The sequence below is a fragment of the Notothenia coriiceps genome, unplaced genomic scaffold (assembly GCF_000735185.1).
Source record: "Notothenia coriiceps isolate Sejong01 unplaced genomic scaffold, NC01 NC01_scaffold00036209, whole genome shotgun sequence".
Classification (NCBI taxonomy): Eukaryota; Metazoa; Chordata; class Actinopteri; order Perciformes; family Nototheniidae; genus Notothenia; species Notothenia coriiceps.
The window spans coordinates 11,378-38,334 of record NW_011368910.1 but is presented as its reverse complement, the minus strand read 5'-3'; the positions used below and the strand labels follow the sequence as shown (position 1 = coordinate 38,334).

Below are 26,957 nucleotides of genomic sequence, written 5' to 3'. Positions count from 1 at the left end.
ACTAACACTGGGGGAATAACAAAGAGCATTGCATAAGATGAGCTATAACCGAAATCTATACATAGAGTAGTCCTGGAGTAAATTGTATAGCCCATGTCAGGAGGCATTGTTGTTGACATGTCATTATATTGGTCTATCCCGCACACATGACATCCGTTGAACGTCTGTAAACTGGGAAAAGGGATCCCTCCACAAGACGTGTTTAAATCTTTTTCAAAAGCCTCAGACTAATTTAACACATAGAAGACTATAGTCATTTGAAACAAGATAAGAACCCTTCCCTGTAAGATGGGGAAATACATTAGTATCTTACCTGTGATTTGTCGCAGTTCTTCACACAAACTTATGTGGGGAAACTGAAGCAGCTGCTTCCATTTCTTGCTTTTTCCTTTTCTGTTCCCGCCGCCTCCTGTAATACAAAGAGCTTTGGTTGACATCTCATGTCAAATGAAACATAAAACTACACAATTCAAAAAGAGCGAAGATAGTTACAAATTAACATAGAAAATGCAGTTTCTGCAAGAGAGTAATAAAACAATGTTGTTAAAAGGGCCCTATTGTGCTCATTTTCAGGTTTCATATTTGAATTATGTACCTCTACTGTGAAATGTTTACATACTGTAATGTTAAAAACCGTCTTTATTTTTTTCATACTGCCTCTTTTCACCCTCTTCCTGAAACCAGAGCCCAGTCTGCTCTGATTGGTTAGCTGGCCAACTCTGTTGTGATTGGTCAACCACTTTGAGATGTCCCGTCCCTTAGCCTATGACGTATGATGTGTTGGAGCGCTAGCCAATAGAAGCATTAGTGTAACATAATAGGGCCTCTTTAAACACTCCCTAAAAAAAAGCTTCTCACTTTATAAACCACTGTATGATAGCATCACTGGGGAAGGCAATCTGTGACAGCGTGAGGACTCATCTCCAATCTGAGGACACTAATTAAGGTCCCCACAGAGTTAATGATTTGCTTCAGGGTAATGACCAGATGTCAGGTCTAGAATTGTCTCTTTAGAAATTAATGTAAGTCAACAAAATGTCCTAACAAGTATGGTATAACATTCAGCCTTAAAAATGTACTTGAGAAACTGCAGCCGAATAAAACACAAAGGGCTAACGTCACTCCAACAATCAGAACAAATAAACAGTGTTAAAAAAAAAGTGTTCTCAAAGTCAAAGTAATCATATTGTATCTCTGTCTTGATGCAAAAAAAAAATTACTATTTGGGGACAAATACAAAGTAAGTTGAAGATTTGACAATAATGGTATTCAATAAAAAGTATTGAGGGATTGAATAAATTCACAAAATGTTGACACGATTGTTCAGCAAATACAAATAAAATTGATAAAATAATATATTCTAACCAATTATAATATCAATATAAATGGTTCCATTACATGTACAGTGAAACTACTCAATTTTAAAAGACACCTGATATTTTTGGATTAGCAACATGGGTTGGAAAATAGTGAAAAATGCTAATCACAATTCCCCAGAATAATAGGTTTCGGACTTGTTATGACAGGCCAACGGTCCAAAGCCCCAACATATTCAGCTTACAATGATTAAAAACTAAGAACACCGCAAATCCTTATATTCGCCAGGCTGAGGCCAGCAAAGGTTTGGCCTTTTTTCATTGTAAAATGACTTAAACAATCATCAATGTGATTTATTTGAATGATTGTTAACTAATATTTCAACTAACCACTTAAACTCTTATTATTCTGACTCTCAAGTATAGATTAAATGTTTGTTTTTTGACTTAAAAAACATATAAAGAATGCACAATAAGCTTTTGTAGGAAACTCAGTTCACTTATGTTATTGACATAGACCTCCAACATATGTTAATTAAAGAGTTATTATTTCTGTTAGCCGACATAAAAAACACTGATTGTGAGATGTGAGTGTTTATTCAGGGGTCTGGTGCTTTGCTTTATGTTGCTTGGAAGGCAAAACTTGGGGCAAAAAAGGGTTATTTTAAAATACTTGCTGCGAGTGTACAGTTCATATTAAAGACAAAGCAGATATATCCAGATTTTTATCAACTCAGCTCCTTTTTTAGGATCAAATGAAATAGTCAAAGTATAAAGTGATAACAGAGGCTTGTTGTGAATACAGCAGCCTGACTGTGCGTTCTGACAACGAGAAAAGTCAATACCTCGCTCCAGGATTTGCTATTCAAATACTGCACGGCGGCTGCTACTAAAAATGAATTGTCATAGATACGATGCAAACAAGATGTTTTGTTTGTTTCGGGGAAACAGAAGATAATATCAGCCGCAGAATTACCAATAAGCTGATTGATAACAGAGATCCCCGAAGTCCGTTGTGTGCATTAGTGGAAATGTAAATCAAGACAAACAGCATGTCAGTGAGACAGGAAGACATTGAAACACTGATTCACCACAAAATGATTAACATACGTAATTAGAGAGAAAGCAGGCAAATTAGTTTTTAATCATAGAGGAAGATATCCCACATTGACATAGGATGAAGGATCTTTTTTTGACAATACACAACGTTTGTTTTGAACTAGAGGAAGGACATTCAATAAAAAACGAAACGGTATCTAAGACACTAAAGTTCAGCCTGACATGAGATAACATCCTCACCGCCAAAAAAATACCATGACACCCCAAAATAAAGAAAAACACATCTGTTCCTTTTTTAAATAAACTATTTTCTACAAGTTTGTCTCCTGAACAACAGTTCAACTGTTTCACCAACTTGCTCCAGCTAGAACATCAATGTGGAACAATTCCCTCTGGAGTTTTCTTTGGAAAGAAAGACACTGTATGTCAATTATAAATATCCAGTGTTACTGAAGCACATGGTGTGTGTCCTGAAAGCCTGACAAATGTGTTGGATGTTGTTTTGTCTGTAAAACATAATTTAATAGTAACTCTATAATTTCCAAGAGCCTGAAGGGATTTTCTTTTGTAATCAATAGACAAAGGATGTTCAGTTTTCTGTCGTGTAAGACTGGTAATAGTATTAACATTTCACAATAGAGAAGCAAGAAGCATTAAATGTTCGGGATCTTTGATTGAAAAATTACTTATAGGACTTTCAAAAAGTTTCCAATACATTTTATGTTAATCAATTAACTAATAGTCTTATAGTAGTTGTATGCACTTCCTTGCTTACAAAACATTTGCAAAGCTATTTCTTAATATATTTCAAATGTGGCATTGTTTGAATACATGCTTTGCTTGCTAGCAGCCTTTCTTACCTACTTTTGTCTCCGACTTGCCACATTTGTTGGCCCATTACCAGCACCGACTATCGATCATCATGGCATAAAAAGAAAAATAGCAACCCTATTGTAAAAAAAGGGCTCCATGGCGATGCTAGTGGTCAAAAACTCCACAGTGCCTTTTAAAGCACCGCTATCAGGTTATGAATCTGATGTTTCGCATATTGAAAATGGAAGTAGTTCATTAAGGTCTTCACATAATGAATACCTGTGAATTCAACCACATATCATCGGACGATTCAAGATGAAATCGATGAATTTAAAAGAGCTGGATTTTCTTAGGAAACATTTTAAACGTTACTTTTGCTTATTTCACTTTGATTGATCTTTTAATGTCAGTATCTCTTGGAGAACATTAAGTGTAAATCCGAATATAGATTAAATAATATTTTAATTTAAGAGGAAACTTTTTATTTTTCAGCTCTGAGTAGTGTCTGCAGGTATACAATTGTTTTTGTGAAGGTCATATTTGATAAGCAATCTGAATTTCTGTAGCTGGAAATTCAGGAAACACTGTTTTGTTAAAGTTAAATGGGCCAATACAACTACAAAACTATAAATAACAGGACAAAACAAGAAACTTTATTGGATATGAACATGTCTCTTCACACAGGAAGTGGCGCAAAAAGTCAAGAAAAAATATGCGAGCACTCTATCCAGGGAAAGACAGATTCCCCAACATGACACATTATAAGTTTTGCCCTACTTAACATTGGGGTTCAACACTGGCGCCACACTGTTTTTTTTCTCATTGAATTTCAAACTTTTGTTTCCTCTCTTCCTGCCATTTACATCCATGCACATAGGAAGTTGCCTAATGTTGGTTTCTTTAAAGGAAAACTCCACCCTGAAACTTTGACACCATCTTAAACACTTTTGTTCCAATTCGATAGGCCCATTTTTCGTTTTGCAGACTTCTTTTTTTCCTTCTTCCACAAATTACTGCAAACTTAGTTGTTGGGTTGTTAAATCCAAGAAGTAAGGGCTACTTTAAAAAAAATACTATTATCATTACAAAATGAATAACTTCAGAGAGAGAATGCCATCAAGAGAAAGGACTTTGTCTTTTAAACAGTATAGATAAGCAAATGGCCGCTGGCTATAAAGATACTTTTAGGCCACTGCAACTTGATTTCAAATGCACACTGGAATGAAATGGCTTTGGAAAATAGTCAGCGGTAATGTGAAGTGAAAGCAAATTGTAGTTAAAAGGAGGAGTTTAGCGATTTAGTATTGAACTTTGATAAAGTTGAACTGCAGTGATTTACAATTAAGTGTTGTGCTAATGCTTTTCTGCCTTTACATCAGTAAGCATTTGATTGCAGGACCTTTACTTGTAAATATGTTACCATTGTAGTATTGCTCACGTAACAATACTACAAGGTGCTAGGCTTATGAAGATAAAGATCTTAATGTTTACAACACAACTCTGCAATTACAACGGTGAAGCCTACAATTTCACTAATGCAACATTCAGTTTTTGGTTTATTTCTATGATGACAACAATGTTTTTTGAGAGGATTTCTTTACAAATTCAAAAATCTCATAAGCCTTACTTGATGAGATACAGTGTTATATGAGTAATTGGACATTTGTAACAACTGTAGAGTGCCCCTTTTATAAGCTTGAATACAAAGTGTACAGTCTTAAAATCTAGTCTTCTAAAAAGAAAAAAACACCTTGTGCTATGAGGCCTTCTCGTGGGTGTTTTGACTGCATACAGTAATACTTAACATTGCCCTGTTATGTTGTTGTACTTTCTCAAAATACTTTATATCCATAACCCTCACCCTAATACCCGCATCAAACACAGTCTGTTAGGGCAATAAATCATGATATATATTAATCTTATCGTTTATATTAAAGAACATCTTGTCAAGGCTCCAGGGAATCCAGAGGTCAAGGCCTGTCTGCTGCTGGGAGGAATGTTGCTTTGCTCATGGGCAAAATGCTGCTTTAACAGAGGCTAAAGCCCAGAGCACTAAGGATAAACTGAATTGAGCAGATGAACCGGTGTTAGCGATCACAGCACTCATCTTTTCGTGTCCCTCTGCAGATGGCATAAGAATTATTTTGGCAATAAGTCACTGCAAACTTTTCTCCAGTTTCAAAAACAATAACAAACTTTTCTGGAACATTTGCGTTTTAGACATATCTGACCACCTAAATGTACTTCATCTAGGAAACCTACAAAACACTAAAGGTGGAAAGTAACTAAGTACATTCACTCAAGTAAGTGCAACTTTGAGGTATCTGTACTTTACTTGAGTGGTTCCATTTAATGCTACTTTATACTTCTACTCCACTACATTTCAAAAGGGAAATAATGTGAGTTCTTCACTCCACTACATTTATTAAACAGCTTTAGCTACTTTGAACAAAATGCACCTCTTAAAATTAAACTAGAGGACCAACTCTTTCAGTCACAAAAGAGCGAAATTATTATTTATTTTTTTACAAAATTCAATCAGAACTTTGTTTGTCTACAGCAGTAAAATGCTATACTTGATGCAACAATATTATCTAGAACTGTCACATACATAAATATAATTATATATACACAAAAAGGCACATTTTCTACACAATGGTTACTTTTACTTTTTAGTATTTTTAAATACTTTTGTACTTTTTCAAGATTTTGAATGGATGACTTGTTATACAGTATTCATACAATAATATATTGGTACTTTTACTCAAGTAAAGCATCTGAATACTTCTTCCACCAAAATCTAGAATGCATAGCCAAGAAAGGCCTATTTAAAATGAGGCTTTACAAACAGAATACCAGAGATAAAAGAAGTACTCAGATCTTGTACTTAAGTAAAAGTAGAAATACCAAAGTGTAGGAATACTGTGTTAAAAGTAAAAGTCCTTCATTCAAAATGTTACTCAAGTAAAATTACAAAAGTACTGTCATGTAAATATACTTAGTGTAGCCTACCAATAGTGAAAGTACTGATTTAGCAGATTGGCCCATTTCACATTATAGGTTTAGATCATAATTATTGATACATTACAGTGTGATCAAAGCTGGTAAAGGTGGAACTAATTGTAAAAACTGTATTTACTGATGAGTAGTTTATTAATTTAATCTAGGTGAAACTAAAGTCTTATTTCAGTTTTGATCATATTGTCAATCATTGATCTATATCTGCAAAGTAACTAAAGGTACAGAATAAATGTAGTGGAGTAAAAGTACACGATTAACCTCTGAATTGTGGTGGAGTAGAAGTACAAAGTAGCAAAACATTGAATGGAAAGTACCTCAACATTGTAAAGTACTTGAGTAATAGTACTTAGTTACTTCCTACCTCTGCAAAACACAGGTTTCAATGCATAGCTAAGAAACGCCTATTCAATGAGGGTTTAAACACAGAATAGCAGAATGTGCACATGAGTACAAACCCTTGTACGTGCATCTGCTCTGCCTCAACATCCTGTTTCGCAAACGACGATGCTGCAACATCAGCAAGGGAAACCCGATGTGCCGCTTTTTACACTTACAACCCCTTCCGGGCCTCAAATACTCCATGTTTCATATACATATAATCACAATCACGCCAAACCTATTCAAGAAAAGCAGGCAATTGAAAGCACCCATTCGTAACAACTGTGTTCATACACCAGGAAATCGAAAATGTTGCACACGTCTCTCCCACCCAGTCTTTAATTCTGACAACCCGTGCATCAGTTTGAATGCATATTACACTATATCATGCGAGCTTGACATCCCTATCTACGAAGACTTTTCCTGTTGATTTACAGGGGAGAGAGGGGCTGTCAAACATCTCCATCCTTACCTTCTCGTGCCTTCAGCAGCACCGTGTTGGCCACGATGTTTTCCAGCTCCATGTTGATGCTGTCAGACGGAGCTCCAGGTCTCCAATCTCAGTGTTAGCCTCCCTAAAAACACCGTCTACCACCTCCTCCCTCCGCCCAGCCAAGGAGGAAGATTTCAAGCCTCCAGTTTCTGCTTTCCGCACAGTCCTGTCCGGTAGCAGTCCGCACCCCTCCTCCTCCTCTTCCTCTTCCTCCGCCTCTTTCTCCTCCTCCTCCCTGTCACCGCCCCGGAGCTGCTGTCAAACAGGAGGAAGAAACACAGACGTCTCACTCTGTTGGAAATGGGTTGTTTCAGAAGGAGGTCTCACTCTGCTGATTATTCCCGCGTCGTTTTTAAGCTGTCTCGCTAAAGAGGATTCATTTAATAGAAAAAAACGTACAAATAGGCAGTGTTGGAAAGTAACGAAGAACATTTACTCAACCACTATACTTAATAAATGCAGATGTTAACAGACAAAACGTTTAAAATATGATGTTTTGATAGAAAAGAAACAATCCAACATAACTAAAACCATGAATGGATAAATTTGCTATTTGCTCAAAAATATTTCACAGTTCCAGCATTTTAAATGTGAAGATTTGCTGCTTTGCTTCAACAAATGTTTAAATATTTGTTCAGTTGTTCTGCAATTACTACTTTTACTCCTAGTACTTTAAGAACAATTGCCTACTCGTACTTCAGTTATTTTACTTGAAATGTGGTGTTTTTACTGTGTGGTATGAGTAGGCCTACTTTTAGTCAAGTAAAGAATCCGAATATTGTTTCCACCACAGAACATAGGCTAATAACTTAAATCAATATATTCTATAGCCTACATTGTGGATGGTAGCATTATTGAGGGATACATTTTTCAACCAAGATCAAATTACTAAAATATTACAACATGTGCATATGTAGCTTGCATAGGGTTCTAATCTTGATAAAGTGTTAATATGGCGTAAATATCCTTTACAGTGACAATATTATAATCAAGACTATAAATGAAATCCAATTCCTCCTGACAGGCGTTGGTGCCTCTGAATGTATCAAGAATGAATGCACAGTTACAATTTCAAAAAATCAATATAATATATTTCTGACTCCAGATCTGCCGCTCTTTGTGGCTCATCTCCCTCTGCAGAAAGTGGATTTCCCTGCACAGATCAATGGCAACGTCACGGTGCATTATGCATTAAGAAAGAGTCTCACTGTTTGGTGGGGCAGAATGACGACAGAAGCTCCGGCCAGAGGGTTGATTGAGTTATGAAGTTATTGATCAGCCTCACAGTGATGGCTTCTCTTTGGCTTTCAAAGCGTACTTTCTGGACTAAACTTCCTCTTTACAGCATTATTTAAACAGTTCAAAGACTAGAAGGCCTTTAACTCAAGTCAGGAGAGAACTACATAAGTAATGGCCACAAGTAACTTTGAACTTGAAATTCATGAATAAACAAAACAAGTGATCAATAAGGGTCACAAAAACACAGGTAACTGTCCACAGTGCTTTCTTTGTCTTTTTTTTTTTTCAATTGATGGAATAACACCACTAATCTGTTGGGTGTTTGTATGCAAAGCCACTGTTTAGGATGTAAACTTTGTCCGTAGCAATTTAGATTACAGACACAGAAAGAAAAATACAAAATTTGATGTATAACTTTGAGAAATAGGGATGAAATATTGGAAGATTACAGAAATACAAAACACCTATAAAACATGAATGAGAACAGTTTGTTGCCAGTGAAAAAGTGCATCCAACAAAATATAATAATCTGCAATAAAGTAAAAAATACAGACAATTCAAACATTCATGTTTCACACAAAGCAAGGACACAGAAGAACTCAAATAAGCTTAAGAGAACCATAAAAGAAATATGAAGAATTAATGTGGTAAACACAAAGGATTTGTACTTATATCTTTCATATGTAGCAGTTTGAAAGATGTGGGCCCTGGTGCTCAGTTGACTCTGCTGCTGTGTATCTGCGGTAAACATGATCTCCTTTTTTGTGAGATTTTTTTCACACACAGACTGACATCTAGAGGATAAACGCTTAAACTGCAGGTTTGCAACCCTCCTCAGATGTCACCGTCAGGAAACAAAAGAATAAGATTGATCATACTTTTGAAGTTTTTTGTATATTTTTAAAAAAATAAATAGAATGTATATTTTCCCAAATGATTTTTACTTTGTATTTGTTTGTCTGTGTTTTAATTTGCGAATTAATTAAGGTTAACAAAGTCAATACTTCTCGGATATAATACATAATCTCATCCACATGATGAGAAGTTATATATACAATTGTATAGTAAATATTATTCTTTTAATTACCTTTTTGACTTTGTGTGTATTGTGTCAGGCATACACACAGTGCCTGAGAGAAACTTTAAATACATTACATTCATTCAACAACAAAAAAATCGAAACTTTATCATTTTAGTTTACCAAATGTATATTCATTATCAATTTAATAGAGTAAAATGATAATTAAAAAAAATAAAGAAAAACTTGAAACTGAAAGGCCGAAGGTGAAAATCGGGCGCGGTTTCTGGTCACATGATCGGAACAAAACAAATACGCACTTCCGGTTTCTACACGCTGCTTCTCTAGCTCACAACCAACACATCTCTGCTGTTCTGTGAAAACAAGAGAAAAATCTGCAAACATGCCGAAAGCCAAGAAGTCAGGGAAAAGAAAGAAGTTCAATTACAACTTAGACCGGAAGAAGATGAAGAAACAAGCTATCAAGAAATGCAAACCGAGGATAGAAAAGTAAGAGACGTTAGCATGTTAGCTAATGTTAGCTCACAGTAGCCCATGTGAGGATTTTATTTGAGAGATTTACACTCTGCTTGTTTGTAGTTCAGCTTTTATACAGTGGTGGACAAAGTGCTCAAATAAATGTGTATTTTGCTGTTAAAATCACTGATATGTACTGTCAGAAAATGTAGTTTACTCATGCAGAATAGCTCCTTTAAGTGTTATATTATTATAGAATAATATATTACTCTGTTTTTATATACATCTTATACTGCTTGAGTGATAGTAGTAAAGTATTGCATCATATAATATAAGCATGTAAATAAAATACATGCATTTGAAAATACGATAATGATATACGTAACAATATTTCCCTTTGAAATAAAGTTAATTGGAAAATCAAATAAATTGTGAACATAGGGACTGGGTTTCAAATAGTCTATGGTTTCAAACTGAGTTTATCTTTTTTATATATAAAATAAAAAGAGATGAAAAAAAATATGAGATGAATCACTGAAAATTACATTTACTGGTGGACTAAAATGTAGAACTACATATATATTTAACAGAACCACCAAAGTGTACATTTCCATCTCAATTGACCTTCAGATTTGTTCTGGCCTGCACCTTTAGAAGCACTGTTATGTTGTTTGCTTGTCATAGTGTTTCTAAATTGTCCTTTCACTCAGTTCACAGATTCGAAATGCATGGGACGACAAGAAGTCAACATCCAGGAACTTGCAGGACATGGGTCTGGCTTTCGATCCAAACCGCTCGCTGCCAATACAGAAGAAGAGCGTAAGTAACTGATTCGCTTGTATGGTCCTGTAGTTGGATTTTCCCAGGGTCAAATTCAGAGCACCCATTGTTTTTCGAATCGTCAAGGAACATGTCTTTGTCTGACAAAATGTGTCGTATCATATCCTGTATAATCAGACTAGGGCTGTGCAACATTACCTGAAATCAAATCCCTATTGATTGACACATTCACCTTTGTAACAATTAATGAAATGATCCCCTGTACGCAACATGTTCCATCTTCACAGTAAACAACTTAATAATAAGTTACACTGAACATAAAAAGGTTAAACATCTTAATTGGTATATGTGTAATTTAACTGTTTATTTCAATGGGACTTCTGTCCATAGAAAGTCATATTATTACCACTTTTCGAAGCTTCTGCTAATTATTTCCCATTGTATCAATCTTTCGGTTGCTTTGATTACAATATTTTACAATTATACTACAATATTATATTAACAAAAACTCAGTTCTACATAGTCTAATGATCAGGAAAATTACTGTGCCATTTTAAACACTATTACATTTATATGTTCTATATCATGTATACACAACAAACATTACACTTTCTTTGTTACCATTTCTTTCTAATCTGCACGGTTAACCATACCCCTAAAAACAGCGATAAGAAACAATGCTACACCCGCTTTACACCACTATCAATTTGAAGGTGTGTCTGGCTGCCAGTATGAAGGATCAAAACATGCAAACAAACGATGTGACCTAAATTAGGTGTCCTAGTATTATTATTTTTCTTTGTCATAGTTTAATGTCTCATATCTGAAAACAACGTCAGTTACACCGATTTCACAGCAACTATGAACTGGTGTGTCCGTGTACAATCATGTCAAAAATGACTATTAGGTATTTCATTTTTTTAATACAGCTGATGACCTGTAGATGACTTTGATCTGCATCTGCAAAAGGTGCATTTTAAATCATCAAAGGAGTATTTTAGTGTGCCGAATGTGAGCAGATAATAGCCGATCTTTCTCTGTTGCCGGTTGATCAGCAGCTGAATGATTGTGTTGCTCAAGAGTCCCTCAGCAGCTGCTGGAGTTGATAAAAAAAGGCTCTAATTATTGAAGTATGTTCATGTACTGTAGTTTTCATTTATGCCAGAAGGGAGCAACAGAGTGTTGGTTATAATGATTAAACACATGTAACCAGAATAAATCTCCTTAAAAAAACACTATCAGTCATTACATTTATAATGTTTAACAAACATGAATAAAACCTGTTTTTGACTGTGTGAAATAGTACGCAGTTTGTTTTTCTAGTGTGGATGTTCCTCTGTGTAGTTGCTAGTTAAAGGATTCACTGCAGTCTAATGCAGCGATTACACCTACGCTGAAATGGAAAACAAAGTAGAGAATATTGCCTGTTCCTCAGAGTGAGTCAAGCTGAGCCATTCAGTGGAAATGCGTCATGTGGTACACATATTAACAATGTTTTTGTTCTCTGATCTTCACTGACGTTCTCCTCCTGTGACAGTTTCTCGGTATGGTATTGTTGAAATGGCATCACTGATGAAAATAAAACATAAATCATTCCTAAATCATTTGTTTTTGTTCACACGTGTAGCTCACCCGTGAAGACAGAATAACTAAGGCTCCTGTCGAGACCGTGACCAAGCCCTACGTTGTCAACCGTAAGTAGTTTATTTTTAAGACCTCGTCAATAAAATGAAAGTGGTAATTTTGCATTTGATCCATTTTTAAGTCTCCATGTTTTGCTAATAGGCCTTTGTTTTTGCATTAGAGATATATCCTTTAATTTGGCTTTGTCAGTCTGATAAATGTGAAGATTTATATTATATTAAACTCAATATATTTTGGTTTTGGAGAAGAAAAGACATTTAAATACATTTCCGGGACATTTTATAGAAATCTCAATTGATCAATAATACAAATATTAAAGGTTATTGTGCTCATTTTGAGGTTCATATTTGTATTTTGTTCCTCTACTGTGACATTTTACAAGCTTTACATTTCAAAAAGCTCTTTATTTTTCTCATACAGCATGTGCTGCAGCACCTCTTTTCACCCTCTGTCTGAAACCAGAGCCCAGTCTGCTCTGGTTGGTTAGCTGGCTGGCTCTGTTGATATGTCCCGCCCCTTAGCACGTACAATGTGTTGAAGCGCGAGCCAAAAGAAGCACGAGTGTTACATGCTGATACATTTAAGCCTCTTCAGACCCTTTACATGCACTAAAACATGTATAACACAGTACAGGAAAGTGTAAAACCACCAAAAGCATCATAGGGTCTCTTCAATAATAATCAGTTGCAGCCTAGTGCCAACCAGTCTGTGCTGCATTAGTTTGAACTCTACCAGCATTAAAACATTTGGATGGTGCAACACAGCAGTTGTCATGTTTCTAAAGAGCTCCATGTGATCTCTCACTGCTGTGAACACAGTGAATCTGTCAGAAAGTCGACACCTTCTGTTATTCAATGAGATTCTTTTCTCTCATGCCTTGTCTTTTTATATGAAGGCTGTTTCACACCACTTCCAAGGATCTTTCCATTTGGACACTTGATGCTATTTCAGCCTAATTAGACCAGTTTGAATGAAAGCAGTACACGTACAGAATGTTGTTGTTATGCACAGTTGCATAGAAGCACCGAAGAATTAGCCTCCAGCAGCAGCTGCTCTAGTTTTCAGTGCTGAATAACTTTTATTCCTCCAGAAATACGAGTGCTGCTTTTTATTCTTTGTTGAATAATTCCTTCTTCTTCTTTTTTTTAAATGACTGAGATGCAAAATGTAGTTTTTGTCCACCAGCCAAACGGCTAATGAATATGCACATTGTACCAGCCAGTTGATGGATAACCATTGTTTTGTGACTATAGAAATCTATGAGCCGAACAGAGAAATAACACAAATAAATCCAATGGAATCAGTAAAAGCAAACAAGATGGAATATTCAAATGAATGTTTGTACATTTTGGGATCCTCTAAGATGTTTTTTTACGTCCTGATTTCTGCAGAGCTGGAGGAGGAGGCCAACCGTCTGCAGAAAGACTCCAAGACGTTATCCTCAGACCTGATCGAGTATGCACAGCACATGATCCGAGAACACAAGGACAACCTCAAGGTAAGAGCTGCAACAGGAAGCACATTAACAGAACGGGGAGATGAAAGAGAAACTACGCCCATTTTCAAATTAGATTCCTGTTATTGCATTGGTCTCAGACAGTCCAAAAACATAAATAAACATCGAATAACGTTCTCCTAAATCCAAAGCATAGAGTGTTGGGTTTAACAATGGGACCAAAAAATATTGTTGATTTGTTAAGAACATAGCTGGTTGTTTATTTTTGTGGGGGCTTTTCATGAAGGGTTGTCAGTGACGCTTCCTGCAGTTGTAGACACCATGTACCTCTGAACTGTAGTGGAGTAGAAGAACAAAGTATCAAAACATTTAAATACTTAAACAAAGTACAAGTATCTCAAAATTGTGCCCAAGTATAGTACTTACACCATGTGGCTATAAAGATGGAAAGACTAAGCCTTGCACAGAAGCATGAAAATACATTTTCAAAATGCTCAACAGTGCTGCCAAAATTATAAACTGACTGCTACACAATTTAAAATAAATGCTTTTATATATTTCTATTAGATGTGACTCTTTGGCGTTTCTGTTATTATTAACACTGCTGCTTTAGTTGTTCTGCTAATATCCTCTGTTATTCCTCATTTTAAAGCCGATATTCTGTGGGGTGGGGGAGCCGGGGGCTCGGATCCTTGTCACCTTTTTCATACCTGATGAGTTTGCATCCCTGTACTTGAGTGAAAGCATTGTCATCAAGATAAACATAGTTTTATATAATTGAACTTGCTATTCGCACTTTTCACACAAGGCATCAAATATTCGATTCTCAATGTCTTAACTTTGGCTGCATGACCTAGAACTGGAAAACAGTTTTCCTGATGTTGTGTTCAAGGACACTTTGACATATGAGGGCAAGTTGCCAAGGTTTAAGATTCTTTATTTTCTTGATATGTGTTTCTTTGTCGTCTTAGCTCAGAATAGCGAAGGAGTGTTTATCAAAAAAGTTCCTCATTCAAATGGATTTTCAATGGTTGCTTTAAAAGGGACTTAGTCTTCGCCGGGAGGAATGCCAAGCCACAATATGTCAATAACAAAGAATACTGTGTGTGCGTGTAGTTTATTCTGCAATAAAATATCCTTTCATAGAAAATATTTCATCCTTGACTTTAAACTCTGAAAGATGAGTCATTCACCTGCATATGACACGTTTCATTAAATGACCGCCCTCCTAAAAATGTATTTTCATGTGAATCGTGATCAACAAAACATCACGCTCAAGTCAACATCTGAGCTGAGCCTCATCAAACTGAACAGAGTAACCCTTTTTAGATTTAGCAACATTACATCTTCTCCTTGCACCAACCTCAGGACCAACATTGAATATTTTGCCCCATTTAAATTTGCACCAAAAAAGTCACTTAAAACTGTTCTGTATCCGTCTTAGTTTGCACTAGCGGTCCAAAATACAGAAATATGTTTCTCCACATACATATATTTAACAATCATCACTCATATATATGTGCATTCAACTGATCAGTGTTTTACCTTAGGCGCTTTCACACCGTAAAGCAGTACTTTTCCCAGGAATAGTTCGGATAGTTCCTGGGATTTTGCGTTCACACCAAAAATATCTGGAACTAGAACCCCTTAGTCCCTGCTAGGGAGCAGGGACTTTCCTGGGGAGAAAAAGGTTCCCATTTCTGATTGGCTGGACCAATTGTAAACCATGCCCCCACCAACGGAGAGAGACTAACTTATGGCAACACAAAAAAAAACGTGGGAGCGGAGGAGGTGTCTGCGCTTCTGACGATTTACTCGGAAGGCTTCTACTGAAGCCAGTCCCCAACTCGACTTCGGGTGGCAGTATACGCCGTGAAGTTGTTTGCGGCCTGCCAGTAAACCCAAAGCAGAAGAAGTGACGTCAGCGGCTTCATTTGCCTAATCCTCCCTCAGGGAATTATTCCGGTGTGAACACGATCTGCTCTTCAATCAATCAATCAGTTTATTTATATAGTCCGATATCACAAATGTTACATTTGTCTCAGTGGACTTCACAGTTGGTACAGAATATCAGTATGACAATACGACACCCTCTGTCCTTAGACCCTCACACCGTACAATGAAATACTGATTACTGTCGTAAACTTGAAGTGAATATATTTTGGAATACTTATTGGAATTATTGGTGNGTGTTGTCCAAACTTTTTTCACTTAAGGCCACAAATATACGAAGGGCTTGGCCACTCACTAGAGGTTTATTGCCTCATATAATACAATTTTTCGGGCTCCGGATATTTGGTAATGATCAGCAGCGTACATTCGATCTGCGCGGGGGGGGTGCTAATCAGCAGCGAACCGCTTCAACACGTGTATTTCGGTTTATTCACGGCATTCATTTTGTTATTCTACAGTATTGTTGTTTNGTACTAGGGCTGTCCCGAATACAATTTTTCGGGCTCCGGATATTTGGTAATGATCAGCAGCGTACATTCGATCTGCGCGGGGGGGGTGCTAATCAGCAGGCTGCTGATTAGCACCCCCCCCGCGCAGATCGAATGTACGCTGCTGATCATTACCAAATATCCGGAGCCCGAAAAATTGTATTCGGGACAGCCCTAGTACATGCACTCCCTTAGGATAGGTTGAGGGAAAAGGGTAGTAGGTAAGAAGTAAGAAACAGAGGTGGAGAGGCACAACGTTTCTACGTACATGCACTCCCTTAGGATAGGGTGAGGGAAAAGAGTAGGAATTAAGATGTATGCGCCACATCTATACCATGAGCGCATTGCTCCTAAAACGTTTTTTGGCACTGACACCAATCAACAGTTGTGCGTCGACTCGGCAGGGATCAAGGAACGTAAATGCCTCTCCCTGCTTCCACCGTCTACACACACAACCAAATGATGAACTGATGAACTCTTTAGTTCATCAGAACTAAAGAGTTCTGATTAACTAAGTACTGGGAACTAAGAAAAGTACTTGGTGTGAAAGCGCCTCTTGTTGTTATTCAAACAGTTACTGGCATGTCTAATCCCATTTTAGATTTTATTACACTTGAGTAATTATCTGTACTGTCCTGTATTTCACTTTTTCTCTGTTGCTGCTATAACTCCTGAATTTCCCTACGGGATCAATGAAGGTCTATCTTATTTGATCTTGTCTTATATTTGACCAAACGTCCTGTTCTGTGTTATCTCTGCAGGAGATGGCCAGGGATGAGAAGAACTACTACCAGGACACACCCAAACAGATCAAGAGGAAACTAATCGAGTACCAGCGCTGCCACAAAGAGCATTACAACACCTTCATGAGCTCACTAGCACCCCAGCCCATAGACCAATAGAGGAAATAAAACCCTTTCTCTGGACTTTAAACCATTCTCCCTATAGAATCTCATTCTGGACAGACTGTTGAGTGCAAACAGGACAGAGGACCAGAAGATGCACTCAGAGCATCACCAATAATCAGAAAAACCATCAGTGACAGGAAGTGGAGACGAGTATTACTTCTATGTCTTGTTAAGGATCTTTCTGTTACTTTCCTCCTCGATCAAAATGTCCATTTTGTTTCCATTGATAAAGTCTTGATTTTACCTCTGTTTTAACTGTACAACATGATTGAATGAGATGTATTTTTATTGTCATTTAAAAACCCTAAATCTCAATTTGTGATGTTTTCTTTCCCTGGGATGAACAGCATCCTCTCATGCACACTGGACAGTTTTCTGATGTTGTCGGCCATTCCCATGTTTTCCTGATCCTCACAGGATGTGTTTAGATCTTCAGTGAGAGCATCAGATGTTGATGTCTGAGAGGAAGCTCTCAGCAGCAACATGTTTTTAACTGCACTGGGTATTTTGGTTTAAAAACATGTTTCTCTATCTTTTTTTAAAACAATGAAAGTCATTTATAACCATTTGACTCTGTGTCAATGCATTTGTAACAGTTTTAGTTAGAGCGATTTAGTTCAGGTCATAGAGTTAACATTCTTGTTTACTTTGATTGTGCCATTATATTTCAGGGAATTATTGTGCGTACACTTAATTGCTTTTCATGCTTTAAACAAAAATAGAGCCAGCAGGACAAAAAATACATTATAAATGCATTATATTATGTCTTGCATCTGAAATGCATGTACACTTAAGACTTTTTTTTTAACACATCAATGTAAGCCTTTGTGGAAAAATGTGAGGTTGAATATCTATAATATTTAATAATAAACCTTTATTATATAGCACTTTTCATACAACACATGCAACTCAAAGTGCTTTACAAAATGACACATCACAAGTTAAAAATAAAAAACAAGAAATCCCCTTCCGATTATTTGTTAAGAACTTTACAGGTACATTCAGCAAATTATAACATTTTATCAGGTTAATAGACACAAGGAGGTCAAATGTATGATAATAAAAATAAAATAATTAATGGTTTATCTCTGACAGATAAGACACAAGACAACTGAATCGATGCAACAATATGAAATATAAAAAGTCTAAATGATTGTAGTTTCAAGTATTCTTAGCCCCAGAACTATTAAGTAGTCCAGCTCCCAGAGTTTATAGTGCCGCTACTTTTAACCAAAATACAAATAAACCTGCATTCATTAAAAATGTGTTTTTAAACTATTCTAATGTTGTAGCAGTTTCCCTCGCAGCTTTGAGCATTTTTGTGGAAGTAAACTGGCATCTATTGCTGTGTGGAGATATCTCCCTTCAACACGTGTGCAATAGCAATCGTGATGCATGCAAAGTCATCAGCATACTAACTGCGCCTGTCCCTGAGATCCAGTTGAACCTTCCTCTTGTTATAATATACTTTAAAAAAAGAGCTGCAGGTCTGAAAATAATTGAACCTATCAATATGTAGTCCAGTTTTTATAAACCTGAAAATCCCTCAAACCATCCTGGATGGAAAGCAAAACCTTCAAGCCTTTTTTCCATTCAATAGTTCAGGATTGTCTCCTTCAAATCCCTGTTTTCTTCCAAACAACGGCATGTTTCACGATCCTTAGGCAATGACATACTGACAAATCTTCTAGTTCATGGTAAAACTATTCTGCTAAATGTGGGTTCAACAGGGACAGGAATTCGCCCCCCTGATGTTGCAATGACAAACAGACTCCATTCCTCGAAACACATTTGACATTTAGAGCGACACGGATGCCTAATTATCTGGAAAATGTTGTTGCATTATTGCTAATGAGTGAACACTGAAGTTAACAANAAAACCTTCAAGCCTTTTTTCCATTCAATAGTTCAGGATTGTCTCCTTCAAATCCCTGTTTTCTTCCAAACAACGGCATGTTTCATGATCCTTAGGCAATGACATACTGACAAATCTTCTAGTTCACAGGAATTCGCCCCCCTGATGTTGCAATGACAAACAGACTCCATTCCTCGAAACACATTTGACATTTAGAGCGACACGGATGCCTAATTATCTGGAAAATGTTGTTGCATTATTGCTAATGAGTGAACACTGAAGTTAACAACAGTGGCTAATTGCTATTTCACGTTTTGATGTCAATAATAAACATGGTGGAAGCAGCTAGAGTAAAGTAGAGAGAAAAGCCTGCATTTTTTTCTCTGTGATTATCATTTTGTAGGTTGTTTAAAAAGTACATTCTGTCCTGTGTCAGTGAAAACCCCTTTTAAAACCTTCAATCAAATTGACCATCCAATATTTTATTTTGTAATAGGCTTCACAAAGTCACATGGTAAAACAAAGATACATCCTGTGATTTCCTGCTTGTGAACCTTGAGCTCTTAAATCTTCACAGTTTTGCGTTATTACAGATGATCTGCTGCACAAGTTAACAGCAAAACAATAGTTTGACCTACGGTACTTGCTGTGTTGACCTTGTCCTCTCTCGTCAATCATTCCCAGTGTTGCTGCACAGCACAACGTGTTCGACCATCAGGTAAACACCCTCTGCATGTTGTTGAGGAGTCAGGGGAGGAAACTCGATCAGTTGGCGCCGACTGGAGGTATGTGAGGAATGAATGCTCAATGTTTCACATCAGCTGTGGCTGTTTTCTTGGATACTGGTTTGAGACTAGTCAAATTAAAGTGGATTTCACTAAAGCTTAATTCACTACAATAGATGTTTCTAAATATCTGAATTCCAGAGTCTGGCTTATTGTCAAATATTTCAACTAGTCATATATCTAATTTAAAAAAGCTTATGTTGAAAGAGGAGCCAAGTGAGACAAATTAACAATTTAGCTCTTTCCTTTTGTTCCACCTTTTGGGCAAACTTCCCATATTTTCTTTCTTGCGCTCCGATCAAACATTCGAACAAAGTACATCCATTAATGGTGGCCAAGTGGTGTGTCGCTTTAAGCCCAATTAATTGTGGGACAGTCATATCTCTTGCTTTGGTAAAAGATGGTCTAGCATGCCAAAGCAAAGAAGAATTAAATCATTATTTCTTTTGAATTTAGCAAATTGAAACAGTTATGTCTTCTAATATGATACCACTGGGTCATTTCACTCAGTTTTAACCCTTGTGTGGTGTTCGGGTCAAATGGACCTAATTTAAATTTCCACATAAAAAACACAGGACCAGCTGGTGTAAAATGTGAACATAATACAAGGGTTACACTTTCCTCAGCTGGAAAGACTAATTGACCGCAGCCCTGGTGTGGTAGGGTACATTATCATGATTCATTTTAAATGTAATTTAAACTCTATTTAAGTCTTGAAAATTATTTAGGTTTACTCATATGCAAGAGACAGAGAAATACACAAAATTAATGTGGACAATTCTGAGACAAAACAAGTGTCCTATTTTATTTGCACTAAAATGTTCCAATAAACCTGAAGAGCATAAGACAGTTAAGGGAGGGGTTTGGTTGGTTCCTGTGGTTCAGTCCCGCAGGGATGATATGTAAGCTGGAGAATTATGTATGAATGAAAAGATAAGCATCTGTGCCAGAGAGAACTACTGTTAAACAAAGGACCTACAACTATGACGTCGCCAGCAGATTTCCATCAGTGCAATGCTTCAAAAATCTGCAGTCTTGAAACATACAGTACATTAAGACAGCAGGCACCCTTTTTATCTAAGATTAATAACTTAAGTCATTAATTATTGTGGCGTGAACACTTTGTATCTCCAAAATGACTGATAATATTTTCTCCACCAGCAGAGGAGCATGCTGCCCTTTAAATGTCAACTGCTGACTGTAATACAAATGTTCACTTTAATGGGTTTCACCTCACATTATTAATCATTTAGTAACTTGTATTTCTAATTCATATCATTTTCTAATTTATTATTTTTTCTAATTCCATGAGATGACGTTGATCTGCAGGCTGTGTATTTTCTTGCACGCTGAGTCTTGCGGTCATAGTAACCTGCAGAGTGGACACTGTACCGGTGCCAGAGTGACGTCTCAGCAATAAAACAGCTTCCTGTCCGACCAGCTGTGGAACTTTGGGGACAAAAACAAGGTCAGTCAGCCTATAGAGGCCTTCGGATGTATATCTGTTTGTGTTTGCATTTAGGTGCTCAGTTAGCAGAGACACAGGGTAGGTTCTGTACGTGTTATCTGGTTGTTTTTCACTTGTAGATCCATCCATGTTGTATTTTAGCGGAGAGAGACGAGAACTTGTTTGAGAACACAGTGTGTACATACTGTGTAGGTAGGTTGAGTACATAGCTATGTTTTGGCAGGTCTTCTTTTATTCCTTTTACCTGTTTATACTTGTTCTTCCATAATATTCCATGCAAAACCGATCTTGATCTCAATGACACTTTGAGTTAACAAGATAAAATAGTGGTACCCATTTACTCTTCTATATTCGAGATTTTCTTTTTAGATGTACTACTTATATTCAAGCAAAACACATTAAAAGAACGCACCACCATATTTGTATTTAACCCTTTAGATCGAACATTTTATTTGTTTATACATTTAAAATAAAGCAGCAGAAAACCAAAGAAATATAAGCAAGTTATGGATGAAAAATATCTAAAAGTATATGTAAGGAATCCCACCTAAATGAGCATTAGAGGTCAATTCCAATGTTAACCATAAAACAAACTAAATATGATATATATAATAATACAATAATGAAAAAGTAAACGTCATCGAGCCAAATTACAAAATAACTAAAATAATATAGACAGGTTAAGGGTTTGTCTGTTAAACATTGTTGGACACATAATGGACAGTTAAAATAAATTGATTCAGTTGTACCACATTACAAATTGTATCCTATACATTCTTTGCCTACAATATCATTTTTTAACAACTCACTAACAAGAGGGAACAACAAAACCTAAAGACATTCATGAATCCATATATCAGTTCCATTTATTTAGCACATCAAGTATGACACCGATCTACTAAACTCTCAGTTACTGTGAAACAACATTTCTGCAGAATTAAAGTACATTAAGAATAAAACATCACATTCATTAAAAAAATTGTGCGTCATATGCAAACATTGCTGCACACGTACAGCATTCAAAATCTGAATCTAGCTAACTCCAGTTCATCTGTACAAGTATCAATAAAGATAAATACGCTTATTATTCATTTATACATTCAAGGTCCTGGATCCTGTCTAAGTGTTTTCTAAAGAGTGATCTAACAGTAGAGAATGGGAGTGCACGTTTTTATAAAGACAGAGAGCATAGCCAGGTTAAGCCTATGGGTTAAGCGTGTATTAGCTTTAGCCTGGTAAGCTAACATCACTGTTGAAAGCCTGTACAAAAACAAAGCTTTTGCTACTAATTGTGAACGTTTCCTTCTTAAAAACATTGACCTTGTTTGCTTCCCTATAGTGTCTATATATAAATACATATACATACATGTTTGAAGTCTCTTCTGATACATTTTGAAGTTTAAAGTTATTTATTTGGCTTATACTGTATGTCAGATGGTGTAGTTGGCAGTGTTGTGTTGTTGTTGGGACTGAAAACATAACCAAATACAATGAAATGCATTCCTATGAAGATAGTGGTAAAAAAGTGTAGATACTTACAGAAGTATAAGAATTTTGACACAAAAAATAACCCAATGCTTTTCAAAATGTCAGGGCGTCCCATTAAATCTTCACAACATTCAGAGAAATTTAAGTCTGCAAGTAACTTCTAGTCGATTAATTCACTGAGCTGTTGGAGTCTGAGTCCCCGGGGGCTCCAACTTGGCAACCCACAATATTACCTGTTTTGCTCTGCTGACTTCTGTGCTGCATACACTTTTCATAAAACAGCAAACCAGAACAAACTGCTTCTACGGACTTGAATTGTTTCAGCTTATATACAGTACAATCTACATGCTTAAGTAAACCTGTCGCCAGGTGACATTTAGACCGATGCGAAGCCTGACTCATCATCAGGTGGTGAAGTTCTGAGTCACTCCATTAACACACCTTCATCCTTCTGTCCTCATCCTCTTCGCTACGCACCTCCTCCTCTCCGATGACTAAGATTAATCAAGTTGGAAGAAAATTGTAGGATGAGATGAGCTGAAGAATGTTCTAAAACCAACAAAGTTTCTTTGAAAAGGGGCAGGAGGATAACAAGGACGAACTGCAAGGCATTGTGCTCTATCTTCAGTAATTTCATTGCCTCAGTTCCTTTACTATCTCCCCCTCCTCTGCCTCAAATAAACCAGAAAGGTTGCTCTAAGCCATCTCTTTGTTTCCATCCCCTCCTCCCTCATGCTCGCTCATGTGGGTGAGATCAGACGAGCTGGAGCAGCAGGTCCTGGAAGGTGTCCAGGCCCCGGCAGGAGTTCCTCAGGGCCCCGTCAGAGCCCAGCTGTGCAGCCAGGAGGAACAGCCTCCTCTCCTCCGTGATGGAGCTCAGAGACAACGCTTCATGCAGCTCCGACACGCTCACAGCGTTGGGCTTATCCTGAGAAGAGAGGGGGGAAACAGTTTAACTCAGTTAGAAAATAAGTCTTATTTTGTCAAGGAAATAAAACAATCTACAATAAATACGTAAAAATATCTATTGAAACTTACACTGTCGAACTGTAAATTCCAGTTACATCATTTCCAACTAGAGCTTGAGCGGATTAAATGTTTTGAGCTTTGTTGCATGTTACTTCGTTAGTTTGGTGGGAGCAACACAAATAACTAAACATGTGTTAATGAACAAAAGTATTATATTTAGCAATGTTTTGGCCCCATTTGGTGAGAAGGAAATGAGTAGAATGTCCATTACCTGACCGCATACCGCTAACAGCTAACTTCATGCTAAATAGACAGCTCTTTCTCGCTAAGCAGTTTGTTCTCATTAAGTCCAAGTCCATTCAAGTCTAACATATGTAAATGTAGTTGTGAGGACAATACATAAGGCATATTACACTTGCAACAAACAATGGTTTTGCATTTGCCACAACATATTAAGTCAGTCCAAATAACAGCTTCATAGAGCCTTTTTTTTGGTGCTAGCGAGGTTAGCTACGTACTTATTTGTTTACTACACTAAAAACAAAAATATATTTTGTAGCCATATTGTTGGTTATAGAAATCCTTCATAATTAATCCTGAATCATTTCCATCTGGAAGTCAAGCTTAGTGATTCTACCTTTTTATTTTATCCCAGAGAAACCATCAGCTAAAATAATAGGCAGATAAGGAAATAATACTACATTTGTGCCCTATTCTTCCAATGTTAGCTCTCTCAGTCATGAATAAAATGTGTGTACGTGAAGAAAATTAATTTAAGGGCCTCCATCCTACACTCTTCGACAGAAGTCAGGGTCAATGGATGCTCGCCTCGTTTCTTTTCACCTCCACATCTTTTACAGCACACTGGTTCTGCCGGAAACATCCTTTGTACTGAACTGAGCGAGTGCCAAGGCTGGGAACAAAGCAGTGTGTTGGGTGAGAGCCAGTATCACTGTCCTCCTACTGAAGACTGTTTCTTTTTCTTCTACCTGCAGCATATGCACGGCAGGAAAAAGGCAGTAATTATTTGTTATTGAAAGCTTAATCGTTCAGAAAATGGTCAAAGTTAGTGAAACCATGACAGCTTTTTGCTTTTGGGAATAAAAAAAAACACAGATTTATTACTATAGGATTAAACACTTCTTGATTGTTAAACTGATTATTATGTTCCCATTACACATGATTTTGGCAAAAACATACAGCCTCCATTTGTAGCTGGTGCAAAAACAACTGAACTGGCTGGCCATGTTCTAACAAACTGAGGCTTTGTTTTAGCCACATTTCCTCCCAATATAATGTATAATGGTTTGGTTAAAACTGACTGCTTTCGATGTAAAAATCACAAAAATAAACAGAAAACAGCTAAATGTGTGTGCATATTTGGATTAAGTTCAAGCTAACTGGACCCTGAACCAACAATTTGGCATTTAGCTTAACTGAAATGACTTCAGTTAAGATGAAGGCAATTTATTTGACATTCCTTTTTTGCAAACATTAAAGTATAGCAGCAGTGCTCTGAAATTAGATGAGACAAAAATATTCCTGCTTCTTGAAGGCTCATGTATAATTCCACAAGTGCTGTGCAGGGTGAAGAAATTGAGCCGAGGAGGAAATGTAGAAATGGTTATTTCACGATTGTGATGCATCATCTGCCGGGTAAATGAAGAGGGAACAACGTGTACCTGCTCGCTCCAACACATTCATCTCTATTATGTGCACTTTTAGTTTTTTCCGTACTTATATTTCTGTATCATTTTGACCAGTTTTTCCAAGGGTTTTCTACCAGAGTACCACATTTTTTCATCTATAGAAAGAAAGTACCTATTAAATGAAAACAATACATTACTGAATCTTTGCTATACACTTTAGCTGTAAACCTTTAATGCATGCTGTACCACTCAAGATTTTTGGATAAAAATGGGCATGGCAGCATTAGTTTCTGTTAATTACACTGTGAAAATCAATTGGCAACATCTCAAACCTTGATTGTGTTATGTTATTCATCGGGGCCTAGATAACTATAAACATCACTTCTGCATTCTCAATAACACTGCAATTTAATGCAGTGCAGTCCTTTTTTACTTTTTACCTATTTTTTACCTGATTATTGTTTGATTTCCGCAGAGAAAGAAATGAATGGAAAACACAACAACAATAAGGTTAGCTTTATTGTAAGCTTTCATATAAATGACTTTACCTGTTTGTTTCCCAGGACAACCACGGGCAGGTGGGGCTCCACCCTCAGCAGGCGGTGCAGCTCAGCTTTAGCCAGCGGGAGGCGGGTCCTGTCGGAGGAGTCCACCACGTACACCAGAACGTGAGTCTTCCTCAGATACTCCAACCAGTACCGCCGCAGGTCCTCCCCGCCACCGACTAGCAGAGAAAACATGAATTTAGCGTTACATATAGACTTTGAGATCTGAATTCCAACACTTTAACATTTTCTTTAGAAACTGAAATTAACTTTTTTTGACAATCCACAACACGGCTAGTTTCACTGTGATCACATTCCTTTCCTGTATGCAACATAAAGAGGCAAAGATCAACAGCAGCATTACTTTAGTCATGTTTTAAACATGGACTGTTACTATATGAGAGGGTTTTGGAGGTCCTTGTAGCTTGATTAAAACAAATAATTATCCGTCCTGCTCTGTTGACTAATGGTGGACTGGGTCACTTGAATGACTGATTGCTGATTGATTTATTATGATTGGGTAAAATGGCATCATAGAAGGTCCAATCTCACCCAGGAAAAAAGCATGTCACTGCATTCTGCAGCCCTTCACACCCAGCACACAGTCACTGGACTCAGAAGAGTCTGTTACCAGCTTCAATGGTGGGGAAAGTTTAATATTAAGTGAAGGCATTAACTCCCACATTCCTGCTGTGCAGCAGAACTGACCTGAGGCTATAATGACCAGAGGCGCTCTGCGGCCAAACGAATCGCTGCTCACACAGAGCGACTTCAAGTCGTCACCACCTCCGAGTTCAGCACAGCAAGAATTCATTAGTGCTGGACTTAATGGAGAATGTTGCTAGGAAACTGGTAATGATGTACCTGTAGGCCATGTGATGCGGCAGCAGTAAATGCATTCGGAGGGTGTAGCTGACGCCTAGCGGTATGAGCAGTTTGTGTTTTAGTCAGAGAAAGCTCAGCAGGACGTTGCCCTGCCTACAGGCCGCCCTATTAAACACACACACGCACGCACGCACGCACGCACGCACGCACGCACGCACGCACGCACGCACGCACGCACGCACGCACGCACGCACGCACGCACACACACACACACACACACACACTCTCTCTCTCACACACAGACACACACAGACACACACACACACACTC

At 37.3% G+C, this 26,957-nt stretch overlaps 3 protein-coding genes and 1 long non-coding RNA gene across 4 annotated transcripts in view; 2 read left to right on the top strand and 2 right to left on the bottom strand.

The window, feature by feature from the left end:
• LOC104963409 (G protein-coupled receptor kinase 6-like) overlaps positions 1-7,274 on the bottom strand; it is a 30,242-nt gene extending 22,968 nt beyond the window's left edge. Inside the window, exons 1-2 of the mRNA XM_010791992.1 lie at positions 7,060-7,274; positions 314-409 (exon numbers count right to left, since the gene is read on the bottom strand). Coding sequence (XP_010790294.1) covers positions 314-409; positions 7,060-7,111 — 148 coding nt within the window. The 5' untranslated portion in view covers positions 7,112-7,274. The remainder of the gene's footprint in view (positions 1-313; positions 410-7,059) is intronic.
• Positions 7,275-9,652: 2,378 nt separating this feature from the next.
• Positions 9,653-17,358, top strand: nop16 (NOP16 nucleolar protein homolog (yeast)). Its single transcript, XM_010791991.1, has 5 exons — positions 9,653-9,847; positions 10,525-10,633; positions 12,222-12,288; positions 13,630-13,736; positions 16,897-17,358. Exons 1-5 carry the CDS (start codon positions 9,741-9,743, stop codon positions 17,035-17,037), a joined length of 531 nt encoding a protein of 176 aa, XP_010790293.1. The 5' UTR covers positions 9,653-9,740; the 3' UTR covers positions 17,038-17,358.
• Positions 17,359-21,999: 4,641 nt separating this feature from the next.
• arl10 (ADP-ribosylation factor-like 10) overlaps positions 22,000-26,957 on the bottom strand; it is a 15,610-nt gene continuing 10,652 nt past the window's right edge. Inside the window, exons 3-4 of the mRNA XM_010791990.1 lie at positions 25,806-25,981; positions 22,000-23,567 (exon numbers count right to left, since the gene is read on the bottom strand). Coding sequence (XP_010790292.1) covers positions 23,394-23,567; positions 25,806-25,981 — 350 coding nt within the window. The 3' untranslated portion in view covers positions 22,000-23,393. The remainder of the gene's footprint in view (positions 23,568-25,805; positions 25,982-26,957) is intronic.
• Positions 23,591-26,957, top strand: part of LOC104963406 (uncharacterized) — a 7,046-nt gene continuing 3,679 nt past the window's right edge. The window contains exons 1-2 of the long non-coding RNA XR_800311.1: positions 23,591-24,544; positions 25,821-25,925. This is a non-coding gene — a long non-coding RNA (uncharacterized lncRNA). The remainder of the gene's footprint in view (positions 24,545-25,820; positions 25,926-26,957) is intronic.